Source organism: Plutella xylostella, chromosome 3, assembly GCF_932276165.1.
Source record: "Plutella xylostella chromosome 3, ilPluXylo3.1, whole genome shotgun sequence".
Lineage (NCBI taxonomy): Eukaryota > Metazoa > Arthropoda > Insecta > Lepidoptera > Plutellidae > Plutella > Plutella xylostella.
This window is the reverse complement of record NC_063983.1, coordinates 46,228-70,888: the sequence shown is the minus strand read 5'-3', so window position 1 is coordinate 70,888 and position 24,661 is coordinate 46,228. Positions and strand designations below refer to the sequence as shown.

The window sequence follows — 24,661 nt, the reverse complement described above, 5'->3', positions numbered from 1 at the left end:
GATATTTTAGATATAGTGTTTTTATCTAAATTATTAAATGGTAAAATCAACTGTCCCAACTTACTGGCAAAAATTAATTTTAGAGTGCCGTACAACCTGCCACGCAGACCGATTACACCTCTGTGCCCCCCGCTGCGAACAACAGTCCTCGGAGCTAATGCCGCTATTCCCAGACTTTGTAAAATTTTAAACAAACACAGCGGATCTATAGATATTTTTACCGACTCTGTTGCAAAAATAAAGAAGCACATTACTTCACAAGAATAATTATTGACCCTACCTACTAACTCTGCAATATGCTGTATGTATTGTAATATTACTTATAAGTATACTTACCTACTCCTATCAGAAAAACAACGCTAACAATGTTGTCGTCACATTAGTTACTTTTTTTCTTCTTTTTTGTTAAATACCTATTTACGTACGAAATACATAGCTTCATTATAGTATAATCAGTAAGTACCAATAACGATTATGTACTAATGCATGTGGTGTCTACTTTTAATTAGCCTGTGTAATTAGTTTTAATCTGTAGACGTAAGTTATAAACAAGGCATGTTATGTTACACTCGCTGTAAGAAGACCTAAATAAATAAAAAAAAAAAAAAAAAAAAAAATTAACTATTCCCCTTAGTGCCAATTTCACCATTCTCGGTTATCTAAGGGACAGGGATTGATTTATAAATTAAACGTCATCTCTATATAAAATTCATGACAGATGTGTCAAAAGTTAACCATTACTCCCTGGTTATGCTCTAACAGAGAATTAATTTGTCCAATTTAGTATTTACTGAAACGGATATACTAAAATTAGAATAGAATAAATCTTTATTCAAAAAAACAACTTATGACAATTAACTGCGACACGTTCCATCAACATTTAAAAAGTTATATTTAAATTATGACTCTAATATTTATCCGGCTGTATCGGGATTCGGGTGTACACATTATTTCCTGCATTCAACATTCTGAATTTTCTTTCTACGCCGATGATCTTAAAATTTATAGAACAGTTCATTCCGTAAACGATATAAATCTAATTCAACAAGACAACAGGGTGTGGCAGAAATACTTAAATAAATGTTACTTTATGAAATTTACCAAAAAGAAAAACCCTTTTAAATCATTTTACAATATTGCACACCTAAATATTAGTCAAGTTCAGGAGATAAAAGATTTAGGCCTTATACTTGATAACCAACTAAATTTCAAAAGTCACATGGATAGCGTCACTAAAAGAGCGGCTCAGATGCTTGGCTTTCTGAAGCGTTACAAGGGGATTTAGTAATAAAACGAAAATCTATTTCTGTAACGCTTTGGTTAGGACTTAGGAGTACTTTGGAGTTGGCAAGCGTTGTGCAAATTCTACCCCTAAAGGAGTAAAATTGAAAGTCCGTCAGATTGAAGTTAGGATCTTGAAAATTTTGAGTTCAGCCTGTAGATTGAAAAATATTATAATTAGGTATATAAGGTCTCTGCGATTTTGGTGACACCACCCGCATAAGGCTAAAAATGGCGAAAAGGAATGAAGTTCTGGGAAAACATCTAAACTGACTGGGTGATAAAGCTTTACCCCGAAGTTTTTGCGAGCGAAGCCGCGGGAAAAAGCTAGTTATATAATATTTTACACTACATCAAATTCTTGCACTTCAGTATTGTTGGTCTTTTTCATAACCAATAGTTAGGTTTTAACAAAGTAAAGTAAAGATTGTCATTCTACACGACTGCGGTGCATCCGGAGATGCCATCCGCAGACGTGTCGGTAGTGGAGGATCACTGAATCATGTTGTGAAGAAAGAAAGAAAATTCATTTATTTGGCAAAAAAACATGCAATAAAATTAAAAGTATACATTTGAATTTAAAAAATGGCAAAATGAAACAATCTCAGCATCTGCTGTAAGTTGTGGCCAATGTGACAGCGCTGGTTTTCAGATTGTGTGGGGGCGGATAGACTGATTATTCATGCATGTAAGTAATCACTCTCAACCGCTGCTGTTGGACTCAAACAACTAGCAGCTATCAGTGACTTCAGATTGATTCATTCGATACGTAACAATCTGAATAGAACTGAAGTGCCTACAACAACCAAGATTATTATCAGATTTATGTACCTATGACAATTAATAAAAGAAATTGGATTCGATTGATAATGATAAGAAAAGATTAATCCGGTAGGTACAATGACGAATTGACCTGCGTGACGTGGCAGGTCTTGATAAAATGTATATTTAATGAAGTGTGAGCGCGTCTGCAGCAGTTCCAGCGCAGCCATCCTCGAGCAACCATGAGAGCAGCCGTGCTACTGACGTGCCTGGCGCTGGCGGCCGCGGGTAGGTGCGGGGGCTGGGGCGCGGGGCGCGGGGCGCGGGGCGCGGGGCGCGGGGCGCGGGGCGCGGGGGGGGGAAGGGGCACACGCACACTCAGCTACAGCGAGGGTTTGTTGCAGATCACTACCACAGCGAGGCGGTGTGGACGGCGCGCGGCGGCGTGGAGCCCGACCCGCTGGAGCACACCGCCGCCTACTGGCACGCGGAGGCGCAGGCGGCGCTGGCGGCGCGGCTCGAGCCGGTGGACCGGCGCGCGGCGCGCAGCGTCATCATGTTCCTGGGCGACGGGCTGTCGGTGCCCACGCTGGCGGCGGCGCGCGCGCTGCAGGGGCAGCTACAGGGCCGGCCCGGCGAGGAAGCGCGCCTCGCCTTCGAGACCTTCCCCGTCACCGGGCTCGCCAAGACCTACTGCGTGGACGCGCAGATCCCCGACTCGGCGTGCACGGCCACGGCGTACCTGGGCGGCGTGAAGGTGAACTACGGCACGCTGGGCGTGACGGCCGCCGTGCGCCGCGGCGACTGCGACGCCTCGCTCGACAACTCCACGCACATCGACTCCATCGCCGCCTGGGCCATACAGGACGGCCGTGATGCCGGTGAGATCCATTACTTCAGTTGCTTAAAGAAATCGACCTGCTCTCCAAGCGAGGAAATCGTGCCACACATTTCTTTATGCTCTCATAGAAGGTGTCTCCTTAATTGTTGTTATTGTTGATTATCCTGGCTCGCCTGTAAAGATAGCCGCTATTGATTCTTATGGTGAAACTCACGGAAGTGCTCTCGACCTACAATCTTTAATTAAAAATTCGGTCAGTCGGTTCGTTACAACATATTATTAGATATCAAATTGTTTATTTCAGAAAGTAAATTGTTATACAAAGGCAAAGTTACTAATAGTAGCGTGATACTGATAATCTCTCTCTCTCTTTCTCAGCCTTTTATAGTCCACTGTTGGACATAGGCCTCTCCTAACGATCGCCACCCCAACCCGGTCACCCGCCATCTGCATCCAGCGGCTTCCCGCTACCTTCCGCAGATCATCAGTCTAACGGGTTGGGGGGGCGACCGACACGCCGTTTGTCGACACTCCAGAACCTTTCTACTCCAGCGGTCGTCGGTTCTGCGGGCTTCGTGGCCAGCCCATTGCCACTTCAGCGTGCTAATCCTTTTGGCTATGTCGGTAACTTTAGTTCTCCTGCGGATTTCTTCATTACGAATCATATCTTGCAGGGACACTCCTAACATTGCCCTTTCCATAGCATCACGCTGAGTAACTCCGAGCTTGCGTGAATATCCCCTTTGGTGTGAAGTACCACGTCTTGGCTCCGTAAGTCATCACTGGCAGCATGCACTGATTGAATACTTTTGTTTTCAGACACTGAGGTATATTTTAAGTGAAGATGTGTTGTAATTTCCCGAACGCTGCCCATCCGAGTTGGATTCTACGAGCTACCTCTTTATCGAAGTTGGATTTACCTAATCGGATCACTTGTCCTAGGTATGCATACTGATCGACAACTTCGATGGCAATACCTCCTACAGCTACGGGTGATGATGAAACCTTGATGAAACATGTTCGTTCGACATGACCTTTGTCTTGTCCATGTTCATTTTCAGCCCAACTTGTTTAGAAGCTTCATTGAGGTCTGTGAGCATTTCGCTTAACTCCTCTAAATATTTAATAATTATTTTGTCATCAGCAAATCGTAGATGAGAGATATATTCGCCATTAACGTTAATGCTCAGTCTTTTCCACTCTACAAGCTTAAAAACATCTTCCAGTGCACAGGTGAACAGTTTCGGAGAAATAACATCTCCCTATCTCACGCCCCTTTGCAACTGGATCGGTTTTGTGCTATGTTCGTGTAATCGAACTGACATTGTGGCAGCATTGTACATACATCTCAACACCTCGATATAGCGATAGTCTATATGGCACCGCTGAAGGGATTGAAGCATCGCCCAGAGCTCAATAGAATCAAAGGCTTTCTCATAGTCCACAAACGCTAGACTGCGCTAGACATAAAGGTAGATTATACTCCTCGGTAAAAGAGATACAGTTTCCGGGATAGTGTCAGTATTCTTGAACATTGGCATTGAGAAATTGGGGCTGTGTGACAGCGTTATAATTAGAATATCTGGCTTCAGAATAAGCTATCATCGTCATAACTATACTTCGAAAGATGTCAGAAGACGCCAATAGCGTCACCGCCTGTCCAGGATGAGGCGTTTAACGCGCGAGTCCACTTGCGCGTAGACACTTGCGCGTTCTCGAGACGCGTAAAACGCGCCGTTTGTGAGCTTCACTGAAATGCAAAAGCAATCTTATTGAGAATGACCTTCAGCAAAGGCGTTGCAACCAGATGACTTTGATCATGATAATATTATCTGTGTCAATTTTACTAACCAGGTATCGTGACCACGACCCGCGTGACGCACGCGTCGCCGGCCGGAGCGTACGCCAAGATCGCCAACAGGAACTGGGAGAGCGACGCCAACGTGCGCGCGGCCGGGCTGGACCCCGAGCGCTGCCGGGACATCGCGCACCAGCTCGTGCACTCGTTCCCCGGCAACCGGCTCAAGGTGATCCTGGGCGGCGGGCGGCGCGAGTTCCTGCCCAACAGCACCGTGGACGAGGAGGGCGCGCGCGGGCGGCGCCTGGACGGGCGCGACCTGGTGGGCGAGTGGCGCGCGGACAAGCGGGCGCGCAACGCGTCGCACAGCTACGTGTGGGACCGCGCGGGGCTGCTGGCGGCGCCCGCGGACGACGACTACCTGCTGGGGCTGTTCGAGAGCTCGCACATGCAGTACCACGCGGAGGCGGACGCGGCGCGCGAGCCGAGCCTGGCCGAGCTCACGGAGGCGGCCATCGCGCGGCTGTCGCGCAACCCGCGCGGCTACTTCCTGTTCGTGGAGGGCGGGCGCATCGACCACGCGCACCACGACAACCTGCCGCGCCTGGCGCTGCTGGAGACGCTGCAGCTGAGCGAGGCGGTGGCGCGCGCCGCCCGCCTCGCCGCGCCCGACACGCTGCTGCTGCTCACGGCCGACCACGCGCACGTCATGACGTACAACGGCTACTCGCGCCGCGGCAACCCCGTGCTGGGCCTGTCGGGCGACGCCGGCCGCGACGGCAAGCCCTACCTCACGCTCAGCTACACCAACGGGCCCGGCTACCGCCCGCACGATGCAAACGGACGACCAGACATCAGCCTTGAAAACGAGTTTGGTAAGAGTTACATTAATTTACCAATCACAAATGTTTTATTCTCCTGAATGAGAGCAACAAAATTAGGTGTTCTTCAAGGATTTTTGTAGGTTTTATTTTGTTTCTTTCTTATCTGTGTGCAATGATTTCAAAAGGAAGGATAGGCCCTTCAGAACATTTTACTCAAACCTCCTTCATACAAGCAAAATAACTGTTATCTGTCATAATTTGTTTGAACTATGTCAGTGCCTAGCAACTATCTTGACGACGTAACCTTGTACGTGCGTTAATAATTTACCATCCCAGACATTGTTTTATTATTTGCAGGCGCCATATCAATAATTTAAGACAAATCCAACTACTAAAATTAAAACTGTTTTGGGCTGTAGACCTGTAGAGCGTCCCGTACAAATGGACTAAAAATCACGCTCCAAAACGTAAGTGTGTGCAACAAGAAAATGTTCTCGGAGGATAGACAACAAAAAATACGTCCACACAAGGTTACAGCGCGCGGCCATTGTAGACTTTGGTAGTAAAATAATTATCACTTTATAATGTGTTTATTACTTAATTTAATGGTAATTACCGATGATACGATATTCGATGTTTCTTTTTGACCTTCGTATAATGGTTTTTGCAGCCTTTCAAAACACAACTACATATTTATCACAAGATTCACAAGACCATCTCTCGTCCACAGACAACTGTCGACTGAGGAGCGTTGGCCCTAAAATTACGATTTTAGGGCCAACGCGCGGGTGCCATTTTTTTGAGTGGGAGGCCCTGTCCTTACGCTAGTAATATATATGTCAATGTCTGTGTGTAATGTTATGACTATACATTCACTTACTTCACTTCACTTATTACCAATCTCCGCTGGGGAGCAAAGAACCGAATTTACAATCGGCGATCTTGGGCCAGCTCAGAGACATCCGCCCAAGACATCCCCACCTAGCCCATTTCCTTTTTGTTAGAGCGCTGCCATGTTTCTCGCGGTCTGCCGAGTCTTAGTTTGCCGGCCTCGGGATGCCATGTCAGTGCTTCTTTTGGGACGTCTTCAGTACGCCTGGGAACGTGTCCTATCCATCTCCATTTGCGTTCTTTTACGGTTTCTGCTACAGGTTTTTGATGTGTTCTGCGCCAATGTTCCTCGTTGGAGACAAAGTCAAACCAACGGATCCCTAGGATATTGCGTAAGCATCTGTTTTAGGGCATGCAATACCGCAATACCGGTATTCGTAATACCGGGATCCCGTACAAAATTCCCGCTTTTTTCAATACCGGTATTGAAAGTTAATACCGGTATTGAAGTAATACCGGAATCGGACTTTTTTAGGCTATAAATAAAGCGATTAAGATTTAGTTAGCCTTGTGTGTGTATATACTGTGAAAGCGCACTTGTTCCCAACCGTTTAATGCAGTTTTCGGCTGCTAGAAATCTACTGTTGACCATGCGTAAACCGGCACCGGATGTAAAAAAATAGTTTATTCTAAAATTTAAACTCTAAAACTGATTTCTCGTAAAAATCTACAACAAAATACAGAATATGATTGCATTTTCTTGTTTTATTTTGATGTATACGACCTTTAAACACAGTATATGCCATTTATTACAAGGAAGTCTAATACCGGTATTAATACCGGGATCCCGGTATTGAGTTGTAATACCGGAACTCAATACCGGTATTGAAAATTGTTCCGGTATTGCATGCCCTAATCTGTTTACGAAAACCTATAGCTTGTTTGTGGTTTGAACCACTTTGAACCGTTTTCTTCCAAGTTTCGCAACCTTAGAGGAGAAAGGTCTCTACGCACGCGTTGAACAGACGGATCTTGGACTGGAGACGGAATGCGGAAGACCTGCACACTGGGCTTAACATGGCAAAAGTTCCAAGGGCTTTGTTAATGCGGTTCCCGATATACTCGTAAATTCCACCATTTGGTGTGATTTTGCTTCCCAGGTGGGTGCAGGTGTCGACATCTTCCGTTGATTTTAAAAGAAGTATGGTCCGCAGACATTACTCGCATTGACTTTGTTTTGTTGACAAGGCATGCCCACTCAGTTACCCAAATTGACTGGGTTATTGAGTTTCCTTTGCATATCATTGCTATTTTCGGAGAAAAGACAAAGATCGTCCGCAAAATCGAGATACTCCAGAGATGTTCCATCGGACCAACCCAACTCACCTTTGCCATTCTGCTCCATCATATCCAAAATTACTTCGGTTATCATGATGGAGAGTGTAGTGGGGATAACATGTAGCCCTGCTTGACGACAATATTTGGGCTTATTGGTTTGCTCAGTTTCCCTTCCTGGACTAGGTACTTGGCAAGTGTAGCCATTGTATTGTAGGCTTCCTTGATAAGGTTTAGCATTTTATTCGGAACGTGAAAATATTTCAGCGTTTTCCATATCGCTGACTGGTGTGCCCTAACAAACGCCTTCTCTAAACTATACGTTCACATTGTGTTGAAAAGACTTACTCTGTCAGATAATATTTTGTTTACCCTGATAAAAAATGAAATACCTTTTAACTGTAAGGAAAGCTCAAAGTATTAATAATGATGTTCGCAGGTGCCCCGAGGACGCGCGCCCACGTCGACGTGCCGCTGGACTCGGAGACGCACGGCGGCGAGGACGTGGCGGTGTTCGCGCGGGGCCCGGGCCAGCACGTGTTCACGGGACTGTACGAGCAGAGCCAGCTGCCGCACCTCATGGGCTACGCGGCGTGCCTGGGCCCGGGCCGCCACGCCTGCAGACCCGCACACCCGCGCGCCGCGCCCGCCCCCGCCCCCGCGCCCGTCCCCGCGCCCGTCCCCGCGCCCGCCGCCGCAGCCCGGCGCTGATTTCACTTGTCTTATATTTTTATTTACTTATAATATTGTTTTATAAGTTTTTTTTTGTTTAACATAATATACCCAATATTTTTATAAGCTTACCCTTTTATATAATAAAATACAGATTTTCATTATTTTTTTATCAATTAGCGGCCCTAGTTAGTCTGGCAAACCAAAATCATTTGCATTTGCATTGCGGTAGCAGAGCGTCGTTATATGAGGGCGTCGATATTTATAGCAACTACCTACATAGGTTCATGACAAAAATAAGAATATATCTAAGATTGAATCTGTTACAAATGGTGTAGAAGTGTGGCTAGGCAAGGCTTTATTCTCGGGCCCACTCTCTTTAAACTCTACGAGTATTTCAATAATTAAGTAACCTTCAATCGGAAATTTCTGAATTCTTTCTGACGACGAAACATTTTCATCCACGGAACAGATTGGTCAGAACAGAAAGAGAGTGCGCTGGGTATATAGAGACGTGTGTGCACCTCCGAGGAAGAGACACATCTGCTTGACTATTATGTAGGTATATTATTCCGCTGTTAAAATTTCGTATCTAAACTCTCTCTTTTAAATTAAATGTCTCTTATAAGTGTCAATAAAACATGAGTGTGTATCTCATCGAATCAAAGTAACAATCGAAATTTAATCTCATGTACGCACTCAGGCTGTGTCCGCACTGTTAGCACAAGTGAAGTTCAATAGAGGTGCAGAGTGACGTTGTAGCTGGCGCGCGAGTCTCTCAGGCGCCGCAGCAGGTGCAGCGCCGCCGCCGCGTCCCCGCGCCGCGAGTGGAACAGCCGCGCCTCGCGCGCGCGCCGCAGGATCTTCACCCACTCCACCGGGTGGAAGAACCAGATCATGCGCAGCGCCTGCCGCCACAGGAACCGCTTCAGCGAGAACCGCGTCGTCGTCGTCGTGCGCAGCTTATCTGAATACAACGTTATACACATATATTCCATTAATGAATGTCGCTGAGTTACAGAGTTGGCACTTGCACTATGGTGTATCGCTCGACGCTAGGTACCAACCGATGTACACAGAGTGGAAGTGCACGTAGCAGTAGTTGTGTCCGGCGCCGACGCCCGCCAGCGCCAGCACCGTGATGCTCGACAGCAGGAACGTCACCGCCACGCACGCCGAGCCGAACAGCGACACCCTGCGCACGGAACACGGTGAGAGACAGCGCGCGACATGCCGCTACTAGCTAGAGACATCGCGCGACATGCCGCTAGTAGCTAGAGACATCGCGCGACATGCCGCTAGTAGCTAGAGACATCGCGCGACATGCCGCTAGTAGCTAGAGACATCGCGCCACATGCCGCTACTAGCTAGAGACATCGCGCCACATGCCGCTACTAGCTAGAGACATCGCGCCACATGCCGCTAGTAGCTAGAGACATCGCGCGACATGCCGCTAGTAGCTAGAGACATCGCGCCACATGCCGCTACTAGCTAGAGACATCGCGCGACATGCCGCTAGTAGCTAGAGACATCGCGCGACATGCCGCTAGTAGCTAGAGACATCGCGCGACATGCCGCTAGTAGCTAGAGACATCGCGCCACATGCCGCTACTAGCTAGAGACATCGCGCCACATGCCGCTACTAGCTAGAGACATCGCGCCACATGCCGCTACTAGCTAGAGACATCGCGCGACATGCCGCTAGTAGCTAGAGACATCGCGCGACATGCCGCTAGTAGCTAGAGACATCGCGCCACATGCCGCTACTAGCTAGAGACATCGCGCGACATGCCGCTAGTAGCTAGAGACATCGCGCGACATGCCGCTAGTAGCTAGAGACATCGCGCGACATGCCGCTAGTAGCTAGAGACATCGCGCCACATGCCGCTACTAGCTAGAGACATCGCGCCACATGCCGCTACTAGCTAGAGACATCGCGCGACATGCCGCTAGTAGCTAGAGACATCGCGCGACATGCCGCTAGTAGCTAGAGACATCGCGCCACATGCCGCTACTAGCTAGAGACATCGCGCGACATGCCGCTAGTAGCTAGAGACATCGCGCGACATGCCGCTAGTAGCTAGAGACATCGCGCCACATGCCGCTACTAGCTAGAGACATCGCGCCACATGCCGCTAGTGGCTGATCACACGACAGCACGCACGTACCTCTCGCAGCTGAACAGCAGACTCGAGATGAAATGGTTGAAGTTGGACAGCGTGCCGCCCATCTTAATAAAAAAGCCGTCGACTCGATAGTTTAAGAAAATAGTCCCCGAACGACGTGCGTTGTTAGGTTATTTCAATTTCCATTTAAACATGAGAATTTTATTATAAGTACGTACTTCATAGAAATGTAACAAAAATTGAAATAAACACTATCATTTTATGGCACACAGAGTAGGTAATTTAGCACAGAGTACTTTATTTATACTGAGTAGGTCTATGATACTGAGATAATCAAGGACTTTGTATTATGAGATAATTTAGTATGAAGAAGGTATGAAGTATTGTGCTATGGCGACTTAACCTCCTGATGCCCACGGTCCTTCTGTGAGTACTTAACGAGTATAGTTGTTACTGCCCAAGCTATAACATATTTTTTCTGGACTAAATGCCAACGGTCCTTCTCCGAGGACGAATACTTTGTGTTTCTGGGCAGTTAGCTAGGTAAACGCAATAGTCCTTGTGTGAGGACCGTGGGCAGATAGTCCTAAAAAATAAAATAACGGCTGGGCGTCAGGAGGTTAAAACAAGCGAAGTTGTCTGCTTATATCAGAGTAAGCAAGAAGTACTCACATCTGTTGTTAGGTGGCTCTTAATCGTGTAAAATAGTAAACCTCAGAATAAGGAGCCGGAGCTATGGACTCCTTTGACACGTCAATGTCATAAACATTAAAACATGTCATGAGTCTGTGATGAAGCAGATATTGAAAAAATTCAAATTTTCGTTTCAATAGTAATTAGGTATTACTTATTTATTAATAAAGCGTGTGTTTAAATGCTCGTTTTAAACTGAGATAGGACTACAACGTGCATATAATATAATTGTTTTAAACTGAGATCGGACTCCAATGTGTTTATAACTGAGATAAAACTACTGTGAATTTATTTGGACTAAGGGCGACTATTCAAGCCCAATGTTCTTTCTGAGGTGTTGTGTTCCGAGATGACCAGTCACCAATGGTGATGGTAAGTAGATAATCTACCCTTGTAGCCGTCATGAAAGGCCTATTACCAGCAGCAGATGATTTATTGATAATGAAGTGCAGCCTCTGCAGTTGAGTAAACTTACAGGCTTTTGCAAAAATGGTATATAGTAGGTAATATTAAGCCGAATGGGGATGACTGATGACTCAGGTCATTCTGGACAACTTAAATTCTAAGACTTTTGGAAATTTGAGACCTAGTAAAAAGTCATATGACCAACAGAGATTGTATGGAGAAAAAAAAAACTATGCGAATTTACAAATGTTATATGTAGAACAAAAGTTGTACAGGTTAGGTATAGATACCGTTTACCTTAATTACCTTAATTACCTATCCTGATTATGTGGGGGGTTAGGGAACTTCTACTTGGTACCTTAGGCACCTTATTTTTCTAGGAGGAAAATAAGTAGGTACTTAGTGTTTTTGATATTTTTGAAAATCAGTTTCTGTACTTTTACCACATTGATTAATTTATTTAATTATTCTTTTACAGGTGTCCTTCTACATCGTTTTTCTAATTCAAGTAAGGACTCTAAACATTTTGAAGTATGGGCTACTAGGATTGGAGGAGAATTTCTTGAGCAAGAAGCAGTTTTTTCATATAATAAGTTTTATTTATTACTATCTAGGTAGACACTATTATAGAAACAGACAGTCATTTATAAGTATTATATGAAAGAGAAGAATCTCTTACAAAGCAAAAGCTAAATACACCATTTAAGGTATGTTGTAAAGTTCCTATAATATAACTCTGTGAGCTTAGCTAAAAAAAAGGCGCGAACATACCCGTCTATCTCCAGGAGATCTCCAGTTATAATATTCTAGTCTATGAAGTATTGTACAAGAAGAGTATTATTCTATTATTATATTTAGAGTAAGGGGAAATCCTCAGGACAAAGATTTTGTGTTGTCTCACACACACACCGTATTCTGAGAGGCTGACAATATTGTATAGAGTAGAGCCACGATAATCTGAACTATCTTCAGCTAGTTCCGCGTGCACTATACCAAAAAAATTATCAAAGTGATGTTAAGAACTACCGACCAATTTCTATTCTATCCTGTTTTTCTAAAATATTCGAATCGCTCATGTATATAAATCTCTGTCTCACACCTTTCGAGAACTGATTTCTCAATTCCAACACGGTTTTATCAGCGGCCGCTCAGTTCAAACACACTTGTTGAATACATCTTAGAACTAACTGATGCACTTGATAAGGGGCTTGAAGTTGATGCTATTTACACAGATTTTTCTAGCGCGTTTGACAAAGTTGACCATCATCTATTGCTGCATAAACTTAACTATTCAGGAATACCACAGGGCTCTTATCTTGGTCCACTATTATTCTTGACCTTCATTAATGACATTACTTACTGCATTCAACATTGTGAATTTTCTCTACGCCGATGATCTTAAAATTTATAAAACAGTTCAGTCCGTAAACGATATAAATCTAATTCAACGAGACAACATGGTGTGACAGAAATAAAATATGTTTCAATATAATATTACTTTATGAAACTAAGCAAAAAGAAAAACCCTTTTAAATCATTGTATAATATATTGTTAGCGATCAGAAGTGGATTAGATTTAAAAAAAAGAACGGTTACAAACAAATTTACCTTTATTTACAATTATTGCAACAAATTACATACTAGAAACTAAAACTAAACGGAATTCACTCGATGAACACAAAACACCAATTTACAATGCACACAAAAATAATTAATCAACAAGAAATTAATAAACAAAAGAACACGGGTACTTCCCAACCAGCAAGTCGCGTAGATCACGATAGACGTCCGTCGAGAGGTAGCGCAGCCGAGCAAATGGGCTGCATGGCCTGAGCGGCTTCCTTATATAGCGTCGGGGTCTGACGCGCTACTCTGATCCGTAGGACAGTGGGGGCAGTGCTAACACGGCCTTTCCTGACTAGGAGTCGTCCTCGACGACCTCCTGAGGGGTCCGTGCTGGCCCTGGCACGCTGCTTGGTCCTGATGGTTGCGCTTCACCTTGTGATGCTGATGATCCTGCTTCAGAATCATCCGTCTCATTACCTGAAAACATGAGACAGTTATTCAAAAGTTCTAATGTCAAAAGAGCCTATCACTTAATCTAGCTCATAAGAAACAAGCAAAGCATCATAAGTATTTAAATGAATGGGCCCAATGTCTTACAACTTCGTTGGCTAGCATCTTCAAACTTGGCTTCAGGTACAGGCACAGGATCTGTGAACAAATCAGATGGAAGGCGTCCCAACCACCTGCGCTCAGTCGGAGGCATCACTGATTCGCACGACTGAGGAGTTAGAGGCATCACTGAATCGCATAACTCGATGGACCAGCTGAAGAGTCAGAGGCATCACTGATTCGCATAACTCACACAGCGCAAGACAAGAGACAAGTCTTGGTACATGATGTGGTAGACAAGAGGCATCACTGATTCGCAAGTCTACCAACATCCCCACATGATGGTGTTAATGGTCCAGCACGCCATGTCTATAACTGTTTCTAATTTATTAATTTAGGGGGGTATTAGATGGCGGCCTTAGAGTTTAGAAAGTATGGGTCTGTTATGATTATTAAAGGGGAGCAAAGAGGGACAATAAGATAAGAGACATGACGGCTAAAGCAAAAGCACACATCAACTCACATTCGAAGAAAGCAGCACACGTCTCAGGGCACCACTCTCCACGCCAGGGGACCAGATACTCCGCAGCCGCCTGAGTGGTCTTGCCATATGACCCACTCAGCAGCTTCAACTCGTAGCGGTCACTCGGCAAGGCCTTCAGCACTCGGTATGGCCCTCGCATCCCTGGATCTAACTTTCCTGTTGACTGCGAGTATTTAATAACAAACACAAGGTCATCAATATTAAACTTGCGAGGCGGTCGCCTCTGCCGGTTTACTGTAGTGTCCTGTTGAGCCTGATTTTTCTTCAGAAGGTCATTGGCTCTGGCTCTGCATAACTCCCGCCATGCATCGCGCGGAGTCTGTTGTGAATTATCTATGGCCACATCACGGATCAATGACCGCAATACTGGAGTGACAGCGTCAATTCCTACTAGGAGGTTCAGGGCAGAGTGTTGTGTGGTCTTCTGCTTCGTCATATTCAGAACCAGCTGCAGCCGCCATAATTGCTCAGACCATGAAGCGCCTTTGTGATTGGCTTCGATCCTAATCATATTAAGGACCGTTCTAGCATACCTCTCTACTTGACCATTAGCATGGTGCATCTCGGGTGTTATGTGATGGATATCGCACCCAATGTCAGTGAGAAATCGAATGAATTCCGCTGATTCGAACATTCGGCCGCGATCGGTTATTAAAAGCTTGGGTGCACCAAAGAGAGAGACTGCCTCAGTAAATGTGCGTTTGAGTTCACCTACATCCTGACGGTATATGGGATACAACAAACAGAATTTGGAAAAAGCGTCTATCATTAGCAAAACAAACTTATAGCCGTTTGATTCGGGTAAAGGACCCAACACATCTAAATGCAATGTGTGGAAGGGAACATTAGGTTTTTCCCAGGAAGTAATGGGCTGGTGAGGCGCCCTGGGAACTCGCTTTTTGGAAACACAGACTAAACAATGGGCAATGTACTTAGCAACGAATTGCCGTAGGCCGGGGAACCAAAAGTTCCCTTCCACACATTGGAAAAGCAAATCATCAAGCATCAAAACAAAGCAGTCTTGGTTCCTCTCCTATGGGTTCGTATCGATAGTACAGGAGGTCATTTTGATTTACATAGCGACGCTTATCTAGCTCACCGTCACGCAATTTTTGCAATAAGGTCTGTGTTTCGCTGTCAGCTGACTGGGCTATTTGCGCCCAATTACGCGGTTTAGTTATATGATGGACTTGGGTGGATGGGTTCCGACTAAGATAATCAGCGTGTGACATCATCACGCCTTTTCGATACTCGATGTCGAAATCAAAATCTTGAAGATAAACCCACCACCGAGCCACGCGGGGAAGCAAGTCCTTTTTGTTTTGTGTGGCCTTGAGAGCATTGCAGTCGGTTACAATCTTAAACTTTAATCCAATCAAATAATGGCGAAAGTGCTGCAACGCTCTCACGACCGCCAAGGTTTCAAGCTCATACGAGTGGTATTGGCGTTCCGCACCTTGCGTAGCCTTACTATAGTAGCTCACTACGTGTTTGGTACCGTCGGCCCATGTCTGCATAAGGACAGCGCCATAGCCTATACCACTCGCATCAGTATGAAGCTCTGTTTGAAGCTGAGGGTCGAATATGGACAGAATAGGTTCACTAGTTAGATGAGTGATTATTTCTTGCCGTACTTGTTCCTGCTCCGGTCCCCAACAAAATTCGACATTATTTTTTGTTAAACGGGAAATACACGCTGTTTTTGTCGCGTAGTTCTTAATGTATCGACGGAAATATCCTGCTAATCCCAAAAACTGTCTAACTTGTCTCACATTGCTGGGGATCGGTGCATTAACCAAGGCTTCAACCTTTCGAGGACTCGGCCCTACCTGACCTTGGCTCACCACTCGTCCTAAGTATTCGACCTTTGTATCAAGAAACGAACATTTTCCTAGATTGATGGAAAAGCCTGCATCAGTTAACGTTTTTAAGACATCGCGTAATCGAACAATGCCCTCCTCAACAGTATTACTCATAATGAGTACGTCATCTACGTATACGAGTACGTAACCCGCTTCGATATGACTTCGCAGTGTTTTATTAATGATGCGCTGATAGACTATCGGCGAATTTGTTAATCCATAGGGCATCCGCAAATACTCATAGTGGCCTTCGGGTGTTACAAAGGCGGTTTTATGAATTGAGGCCTCATCTATGGGTATTTGGTGGAAGCCGGTAGCCATATCTAGGCTGGAGAAGAATTTAAAATGACCCAAGCGGTCGATGTGGTCGTCTATCAGAGGCAGGGGATATCGTTCCCTAGAAGTCAACTTATTTAACGCTCGGTAGTCGACACACATGCGATCGCTTCCGTCTTTCTTTTTCACGAGTATTATGGGGCTTGCATACTCCGAGTTAGACTCCCTAATAATGCCCTTCTCTAAAAGATCACGCACTATGTCTCTAACTATCAACTTCTCTTGATGAGAGAGCTTGTAAGGCCTGTACGCAACTGGCGTATTGTTTGTGAGGTTTATGTGCATTTTTCCTGTCGTAACTGTTGTTGTTGTGGTAATTAAAAAATCTCTAAAATCTTTAATTACTTGAAGAAGTGACACACGCTCGGGACCCAAAAGGGGCGAGTTAATCGAATTCGGTTCATCAACTACAATTGAGTTAACTAACGCCGCAACTTTACTAGAATGCGTTAAGTATTGCCTGTCCTTAGTTCTTATGTAAGTTACACCGTCGCGGTTGAGAATATCTGTACCCACAATTAATGGAAAACTCATACAAGTTCCCGGTACAATAACGAAGTCGGCTTCAATAGAAATCTCGACAAATTCAACCGTAAGCGTGACAAAACTATCAGCTTCTATTGTGCCATCACTTATTCCTTTCAATGTGCATCGCGTGGGCTTTTTCTCACATGAAAAATATTTTAAGACGTCTGCTGATATCATTGAAATGTTTAAAGCGCCACTGTCGATAAGCACATCGATAGGAACTCCTTGAATGACAGCGGTAACAACATCAGTATTCTTCACATCCGTTTTAGGGCGTTCACTACAAAGGTTTACATTCCGTTTGTTTTGGGACCGGGCCCTGTCTTTCGCAAAACAAGAATCTTCGGCGTGACCTGGTTTCTTACAAAAATTGCACGTAACTTTACTAGAGTTGGCACTTTCGGAGTTTTGAAATGGCTTTTGTGACGAAGAACTATTTTGGTCAAGCTTCGGTTTTTTAGGGCAAACGTTACTCTTGTGTCCGATTTGGCCACAATTAAAACATTTAAGAGTGTTGTTTTGATTATGCATAGGCCTCTTTTTACCATGAATTTGTCGAGGATCCATTTTACTACGGTTAGGTTTCGTGTAAATTGAAAGGAAAGACACCAAGTCTTCGCTATTTAAATTGGCGTTGGCTGCCGCTGCCCGAACCTGAGGGTCAGTAATACCTCGAATCACGAGTGACACCATTAACTCCTCACTGAGGCCCTTCAAGATTCGTACACGTAATAAGATCCGCCGTGCATACTCTGCGTACGTAAGAAATTTATCTGAGTTAATCGTTATGGTTTCGCAAAGGATGTTTGCATAATCTAGTTTTCGGGGACAAAGGGGCTTAAATTCGCGTACAAAATTAGACAACGATCTGTCCTGCGTCACCCACTCGTTCAACCACGTGCGAGCGTCACCCCTCAAACATCCTGCCACACGAGATAAACACTCAGAGTCCTGCCAATTATTCGCTATCCTCGCGCGATCTACTTCTTCACACCATACGTCAATATTATGGATAGATGGGTCGAAATTCGAGACAAAGTAATTTTGCGAGCGCGAAGAACTAAACGATTTTAAAGCTTCTACTATGAGGCGCGTAGATTCTGGTAAAGATTCAACATCGCATTGAGATTGTGCTGTAGGAATATTCGATTCGTTATGAGACAGGTCATTTATGCTACTTGAAGCATCTACTAATAACTCATTCGACAAGTTTTGGTTTTTATTTTGCACTTCGGGGGTAGATTGAGAATTAACCGCCAAAATTTTATCACTAGCTATGTCCTGATGAGATGTACCGACACTGTTACTTTCCAAGGCACTTAAACGCGTCATTACGTTATTGAGAGCTTGCACTAATGTAGAATTGTCAACCCGGGGCAACGCGGGCGTACGTGACCGGTCCCGTGACCGCCGAACATTGGTGTCTCGCCGCCGAGACCTACTTCTAGATTCGCGTCCATTATTTATTCGCCGTGACCTACTCCTAGATCTACGCGCTTTATCATGTCCACGCGTCTTGCTGCGCGATTTTCTATGTCTACCAGACATTCTAGTCAGTAGCAAAACAAATTAGGAACACTCAACAAAAATCAGAAACAAACAAAAAATATGTGTGGGTAGAAATTGGTGCTTTGTTGGCTGATTATTTAAATTCCAAATAAATAACAAAACTAGGCCTTGTGGGCTTGAGCTATCCCACTTCTGATGTTAGCGATCAGAAGTGGATTAGATTTAAAAAAAAGAACGGTTACAAACAAATTTACCTTTATTTACAATTATTGCAACAAATTACATACTAGAAACTAAAACTAAACGGAATTCACTCGATTAACACAAAACACCAATTTACAATGCACACAAAAATAATTAATCAACAAGAAATTAATAAACAAAAGAACACGGGTACTTCCCAACCAGCAAGTCGCGTAGATCACGATAGACGTCCGTCGAGAGGTAGCGCAGCCGAGCAAATGGGCTGCATGGCCTGAGCGGCTTCCTTATATAGCGTCGGGGTCTGACGCGCTACTCTGATCCGTAGGACAGTGGGGGCAGTGCTAACAATATATATTGCACACCAAAATTAAGTCAAAATTAGTCAAGTTCAGGAGATAAAAGATTTGGGCATTATACTTGATAACCAACTAAATTTCGAAATGCACATAGATGGCGTCACTAAAAAAGCGGCTCAGATGCATGGCTTTCTGAAGCGTTACAAGGGGATTTAGTAATAAAATGGAAATCTATTTGTGTAACGCTTTGGTTAAGAGTATTTTGGAGTTCGCTAGCATTTTGGAAATTCCACCCCTAAAGGGGGTAAAATAGGGGATGGAAGTTAGCATGAAAGTCCGTCAGTTTTGAAATTAGGATCTTCAAATTTTGAGTTTAACCTGAAGATTTAAAAATATTATATACGGTCTCTACGATTTTGGTGACTCCGCCCGCATAAGGCTGAAAATGGCGATAAAGTCGTTCGTTACAAGTCCTGGGAAAAATCTAAACTGACTGGATGATAAAGCTTTACCCCGAATTTTTCGCGAGCGAAGCCGCGGGAAAACGTTATGTTATATTCTACACTACAACAAATCCTTGCACTGCAATATTATTGGCCTGTTTCATAACCAACAGCTAGGCCGTGTCCGCACCGTGAATATTTTTCCGCGCGGAATTAATTCGCCCGAATTATATTCCGATCAGTGACTTCAGATTGATTCATTTGATACCTAATAATCCGAATAGAACTGAAGTGCCTACAGCAACCAAAATTATTATCAGATTTATGTATAACAATTATTAACTGAAATTGAATTCAATTGATAATGATAAGAAAAGATTAATCAGGTAGGTACAACAACGATAAAGCCAAACGAATTGACCTGCGTGACGCGGCTGGTCTTGATAAAATGTATATTTAATCAGCTGTGAGCGCGACCATAGCAGTACCAGCGCAGCCATCCTCGAGCAACCATGCGAGCGGCCGTGCTACTGACGTGCCTGGCGCTGACGGCCGCGGGTAGGTGCGGGGGCGGGTCGGGGGCGCGGGGCGCGGGGGCGGGGGGGGGGGGCACACGCACACTCAGCTACAGCGAGGGTTTGTTGCAGATCACTACCACAGCGAGGCGGTGTGGACGGCGCGCGGCGGCGTGGAGCCCGACCCGCTGGAGCACACCGCCGCCTACTGGCACGCGGAGGCGCAGGCGGCGCTGGCGGCGCGGCTCGAGCCGGTGGACCGGCGCGCGGCGCGCAGCGTCATCATGTTCCTGGGCGACGGGCTGTCGGTGCCCACGCTGGCGGCGGCGCGCGCGCTGCAGGGGCAGCTGCAGGGCCGGCCCGGCGAGGAAGCGCGCCTCGCCTTCGAGACCTTCCCCGTCACCGGGCTCGCCAAGACCTACTGCGTGGACGCGCAGATCCCCGACTCGGCGTGCACGGCCACGGCGTACCTAGGCGGCGTGAAGGTGAACCAGGGCACGCTGGGCGTGACGGCCGCCGTGCGCCGCGGCGACTGCGACGCCTCGCTCGACAACTCCACGCACATCGACTCCATCGCCGCCTGGGCCATACAGGACGGCCGTGACGCCGGTGAGATCCATTACTTCAGTTGCTTAAAGAAATTGACTAAGGAGCCTTCTCTACAACCGAGGAAATCGTGCCACGTATTTCTATATACCTACTCTCATAGAAGGTGTCTGTCGCAATTATGTCGCCTGTAGAGACGGCTACTATCGATGGTTATGGTGTTCTTTAGGGATGTGATCCCGGACCTAATAGGTACAATCTTTATTTTTAAATTTCGGTCGGTTCGTTACAACTTGTTTGTTTGTTTCACAAAGAAAAAATATAAAACACTTAAAAAAAAAAGTACCGCACACCTTAATTTGTAGTTTGGTAGTAGATAAAAGATCCGTGATATTGTCCAGGTTTTATTATAATCACCACAACACAATACACGTAAGTTATAAGTATTGAAAGATTCGGTAACTTTCTCTCGATAAGTTAAGTAATATAAACTGCTCAGTAGTTAGTAATTATTGCAATTGATTTAATATTTAATATTTTGGTACAAGTTGCCCAATGTCTCAAATCAACGTCAGTCAATTATTCATATTTTTTGCTAAACAAAAAAGCAATGCAGCTTAATTTTCCTTTATTTTAAGACGGCCGACTGGTGTAGTTGTTATTGACCCTGAATGATATACCGAAGGTTCCGCGTTTGATTCCAAACCGGGTAATTTTTTTTTATCATAAAAACAAGTCATTTATATGAATGGGAAACAAAAATGGACCTAGAACGGATCCTTGGGGGACGCCAATTGTTACGCAAGCTCCCTTGGCTTTTGTACTGTTACTTGATTCTAAAGCATTTATTTTATACTTTTTCCATAGTAACTGCCTACGTTTTGAAATTTACATGTAATTGGTGTCGATTCTGAAGGCACAAATGCTAATGTCCAAACCTTAATTTGTACCATCAAAATTTGAAGCTAGCAAATATTTTTTTTTGATAGCGTTAATATTAGAATTTCTGACTTCAGAATAGCTACCATTGCCATAACAACTTCGAAAGATGCCAGAAGACGCTAATAGAGCCTTTTATGAGCTGCACTGAAATACAAAAGCAATCTCATCGACAATGACGATCAGATCTCAAACATCATGGTACGATTGGTTCCATTTTTACTCTGTGTGGTACGGAATCCTCTAAACAGCGTAGACGTTGCAACCAGATGACTTTGATCATGCAAATATTATTATATCTGTGTAAATTTTACTAACCAGGTATCGTGACCACGACCCGCGTGACGCACGCGTCACCGGCGGGAGCGTACGCCAAGATCGCCAACAGGAACTGGGAGAGCGACGCCAACGTGCGCGCGGCCGGGCTGGACCCCGAGCGCTGCCGGGACATCGCGCACCAGCTCGTGCACTCGTTCCCCGGCAACCGGCTCAAGGTGATCCTGGGCGGCGGGCGGCGCGAGTTCCTGCCCAACAGCACCGTGGACGAGGAGGGCGCGCGCGGTCGGCGCCTGGACGGGCGCGACCTGGTGGGCGAGTGGCGCGCGGACAAGCGGGCGCGCAACGCGTCGCACAGCTACGTGTGGGACCGCGCGGGGCTGCTGGCGGCGCCCGCGGACGACGACTACCTGCTGGGGCTGTTCGAGAGCTCGCACATGCAGTACCACGCGGAGGCGGACGCGGCGCGCGAGCCGAGCCTGGCCGAGCTCACGGAGGCGGCCATCGCGCGGCTGTCGCGCAACCCGCGCGGCTACTTCCTGTTCGTGGAGGGCGGGCGCATCGACCACGCGCACCACGACAACCTGCCGCGCCTGGCGCTGCTGGAGACGCTGCAGCTGAGCGAGGCGGTGGCGCGCGCCGCCCGCCTCGCCGCGCCCGACACGCTGCTGCTGCTCACGGCCGACCACGCGCACGTCATGACGTACAACGGCTACTCGCGCCGCGGCAACCCCGTGCTGGGCCTGTCGGGCGACGCCGGCCGCGACGGCAAGCCCTACCTCACGCTCAGCTACACCAACGGGCCCGGCCACCGCCCGCACGATGTCAATGGACGACCAGACATCAGCCTTGAAAACGAGTTTGGTAAGATTAACATTAATTTACCCATTACAAATGTTTTATTTTCATAAATCAAGGTGTTCTTCAAGGAATATTTTAGGTTCTATTTTGTTTTTTTCTTATTTATTTATAAAGAGTGTGTAATGTTATGGCTATACATTCACTTACTTCACTTCACTTATTCCCAATCTCCGCAGGGGAGCAAAGAGCCGAAGTGAAGTGCCGCCATTCTTTACAATCGGCGATCTTGGGCCAGCTCAGAGACATCCGCCCAAGTCATCGCCACCTGGCCCACTTCCTTTTTGACAGAGCGCTGCCATGTCTCTCGCGGTCTGCCGAGTCTTCGTCCTCGGGATGCCATGTCAGTGCTTCCTTTGGGACGTCTTCAGTACGCCTGAGAACAGGACTCTATTTCCATTTGCATTCTTTTACGGTTTCTGCTACAGGTTTTTAATGTGTTCTGCGCCAAAGTTTCTCGTTGGAGACAAAGTCAAACCAACGGATCCCTAGGATATTGCGTAAGCATCTGTTTACGAAAACCTGTAGCTTGTTCGTGGTTTGAACCGTTTTCTTCCAAGTTTCGCAACCGTAGAGGAAAACGGTCTTTACGCACGCGTTGAACAGGCGGATCTTGGCTTGGAGACGGAATGCGGAAGACCTCCACACTGGGCTTAACATGGCAAAAGCTCCACGGGCTTTGTGAATGCGGTTCCCGATATACTCGTCAGTTCCACCATTTGGCGTGATTGTACTTCCCAGGTGGGTGAAGGTGTCGACATCTTCAATAGGTTGGCCATTGATTTTAAATAAAGTACCTACGGTCTGCAGACATTACTCGCATTGAATTTGTCTTTTCTCTATTGACATGCATGCTGTGCGGGATGCACCTATTCTGATTGTCAGGATGAGGAAGTACGGGCAGGGATCAGGAATGAAAGACTTCTATTATCGTTCACCAGTCTGGAACTGTTGCTTGCTTGTTTCTTCTTCTTGTTTTCTCTTCGCTGTTTGCTTTTTAACTGATTGCACTGTTAGAACTGTTTTGTTCTCTGTTTACTATTAGACTGATTACTGTGAGGCGTTGGTGTCAGCTTTTCATACTGTTCTCTATCGAATATAGAAATCTCTCGAAAACTGTGGAATGCTATTTAGAGATTCGCAATGTACTAGAATCTCCTAGACTTTCAACGCGATCTGTTGCCAAGTAGAGTAACTGCGTTATCTGTTAGTAGGCTATCGTTCTACTTATAATATTTCCTACTAGATGGCGCTCGCCTCCTTACTTCCTGTGACTATTTATTTATTATGAACAATACATGAATTATATTCTATTCTTGTCCCGAACACATGCCCACTCCGTTACCTAAATTGACTGGTCATTGAGTTTCCTTTGCATATCAGCGCTATTTTCAGAGAAAAGAAAAGGATCGTCCAATCGAACCAATCCTTTGCCATTTTGCTCCATCATATCCAAAAGTACTTCGATAATCATGATGAAGAGTAGTGGGAATAACACACAGCCCTGCTTGAGGCCAATATTGGGGCTTATTGGTTCGCTCAGCTTCCCTTCGTGGATTACTTGGCAAGTGTAGCCATTGTAGGCTTCCTTGATAAGGTTTTTATTCGGAACGAAAATATTTCAGCGTATCCCATATCAAAGGCCTTCTCAAAACTAGACATTCAAATTGTTCAAGACCGTCAGTCAGATAATATTTTGTAATTTGTTTACCCTGTTAAAAAATTTAATACCTTTTAATGTAATATGTATTCGTAAAGCTCAAGGTATCATTAATGACGAGTATGATATTCGCAGGCGCACCTCGAACTCGCGCCCACGCTGACGTGCCGCTGGACTCAGAGACGCACGGCGGGGACGACGTGGCGGTGTTCGCGCGGGGCCCGGGCCAGCACGTGTTCACGGGACTGTACGAGCAGAGCCAGCTGCCGCACCTCATGGGCTACGCGGCGTGCCTGGGCCCGGGCCGCCACGCCTGCAGCCCCGCGCCCCCGCGCGCCGCGCCCGCCCCCGCGCTCGCCCTCGCCGCGCTCTTCGCCGTCGCCGCTGCAGCCCTGCGCTGATTTCACTCATATTATAGTTTTATTAGTTTTTAGTTTTACATAATAATATTTAAAATATTTT

General features: G+C 45.8%; 2 protein-coding genes across 3 annotated transcripts; one reads left to right on the top strand and one right to left on the bottom strand.

Moving 5' to 3' along the window:
• The first annotated feature begins 2,178 nt into the window (after nucleotides 1-2,178).
• Nucleotides 2,179-24,635, top strand: LOC119693460 (membrane-bound alkaline phosphatase). Of its 2 annotated transcripts, none has more exons than XM_048622908.1 (4): nucleotides 2,179-2,331; nucleotides 2,448-2,924; nucleotides 4,739-5,557; nucleotides 24,335-24,631. In XM_048622908.1, the coding sequence occupies exons 1-4, from the start codon at nucleotides 2,286-2,288 to the stop codon at nucleotides 24,598-24,600; spliced, it is 1,608 nt and encodes a 535-aa protein (XP_048478865.1). In that variant the 5' UTR covers nucleotides 2,179-2,285; the 3' UTR covers nucleotides 24,601-24,631. The 2 variants fall into 2 exon arrangements, with proteins under 2 accessions (XP_048478865.1, XP_037972937.2); XM_038117009.2 differs by lacking the exons at nucleotides 2,179-2,331; nucleotides 2,448-2,924; nucleotides 4,739-5,557 and adding exons at nucleotides 19,817-19,963; nucleotides 20,053-20,529; nucleotides 21,727-22,545 and having other exon boundaries at nucleotides 24,335-24,635.
• Nucleotides 8,993-10,699, bottom strand: LOC119693462. Its single transcript, XM_038117011.2, has 3 exons — nucleotides 10,513-10,699; nucleotides 9,412-9,539; nucleotides 8,993-9,311 (listed from the first exon to the last, which is right to left on the bottom strand). The coding sequence occupies exons 1-3, from the start codon at nucleotides 10,572-10,574 to the stop codon at nucleotides 9,079-9,081; spliced, it is 423 nt and encodes a 140-aa protein (XP_037972939.2). The 5' UTR covers nucleotides 10,575-10,699; the 3' UTR covers nucleotides 8,993-9,078.
• Nucleotides 24,636-24,661: the final 26 nt, after the last annotated feature.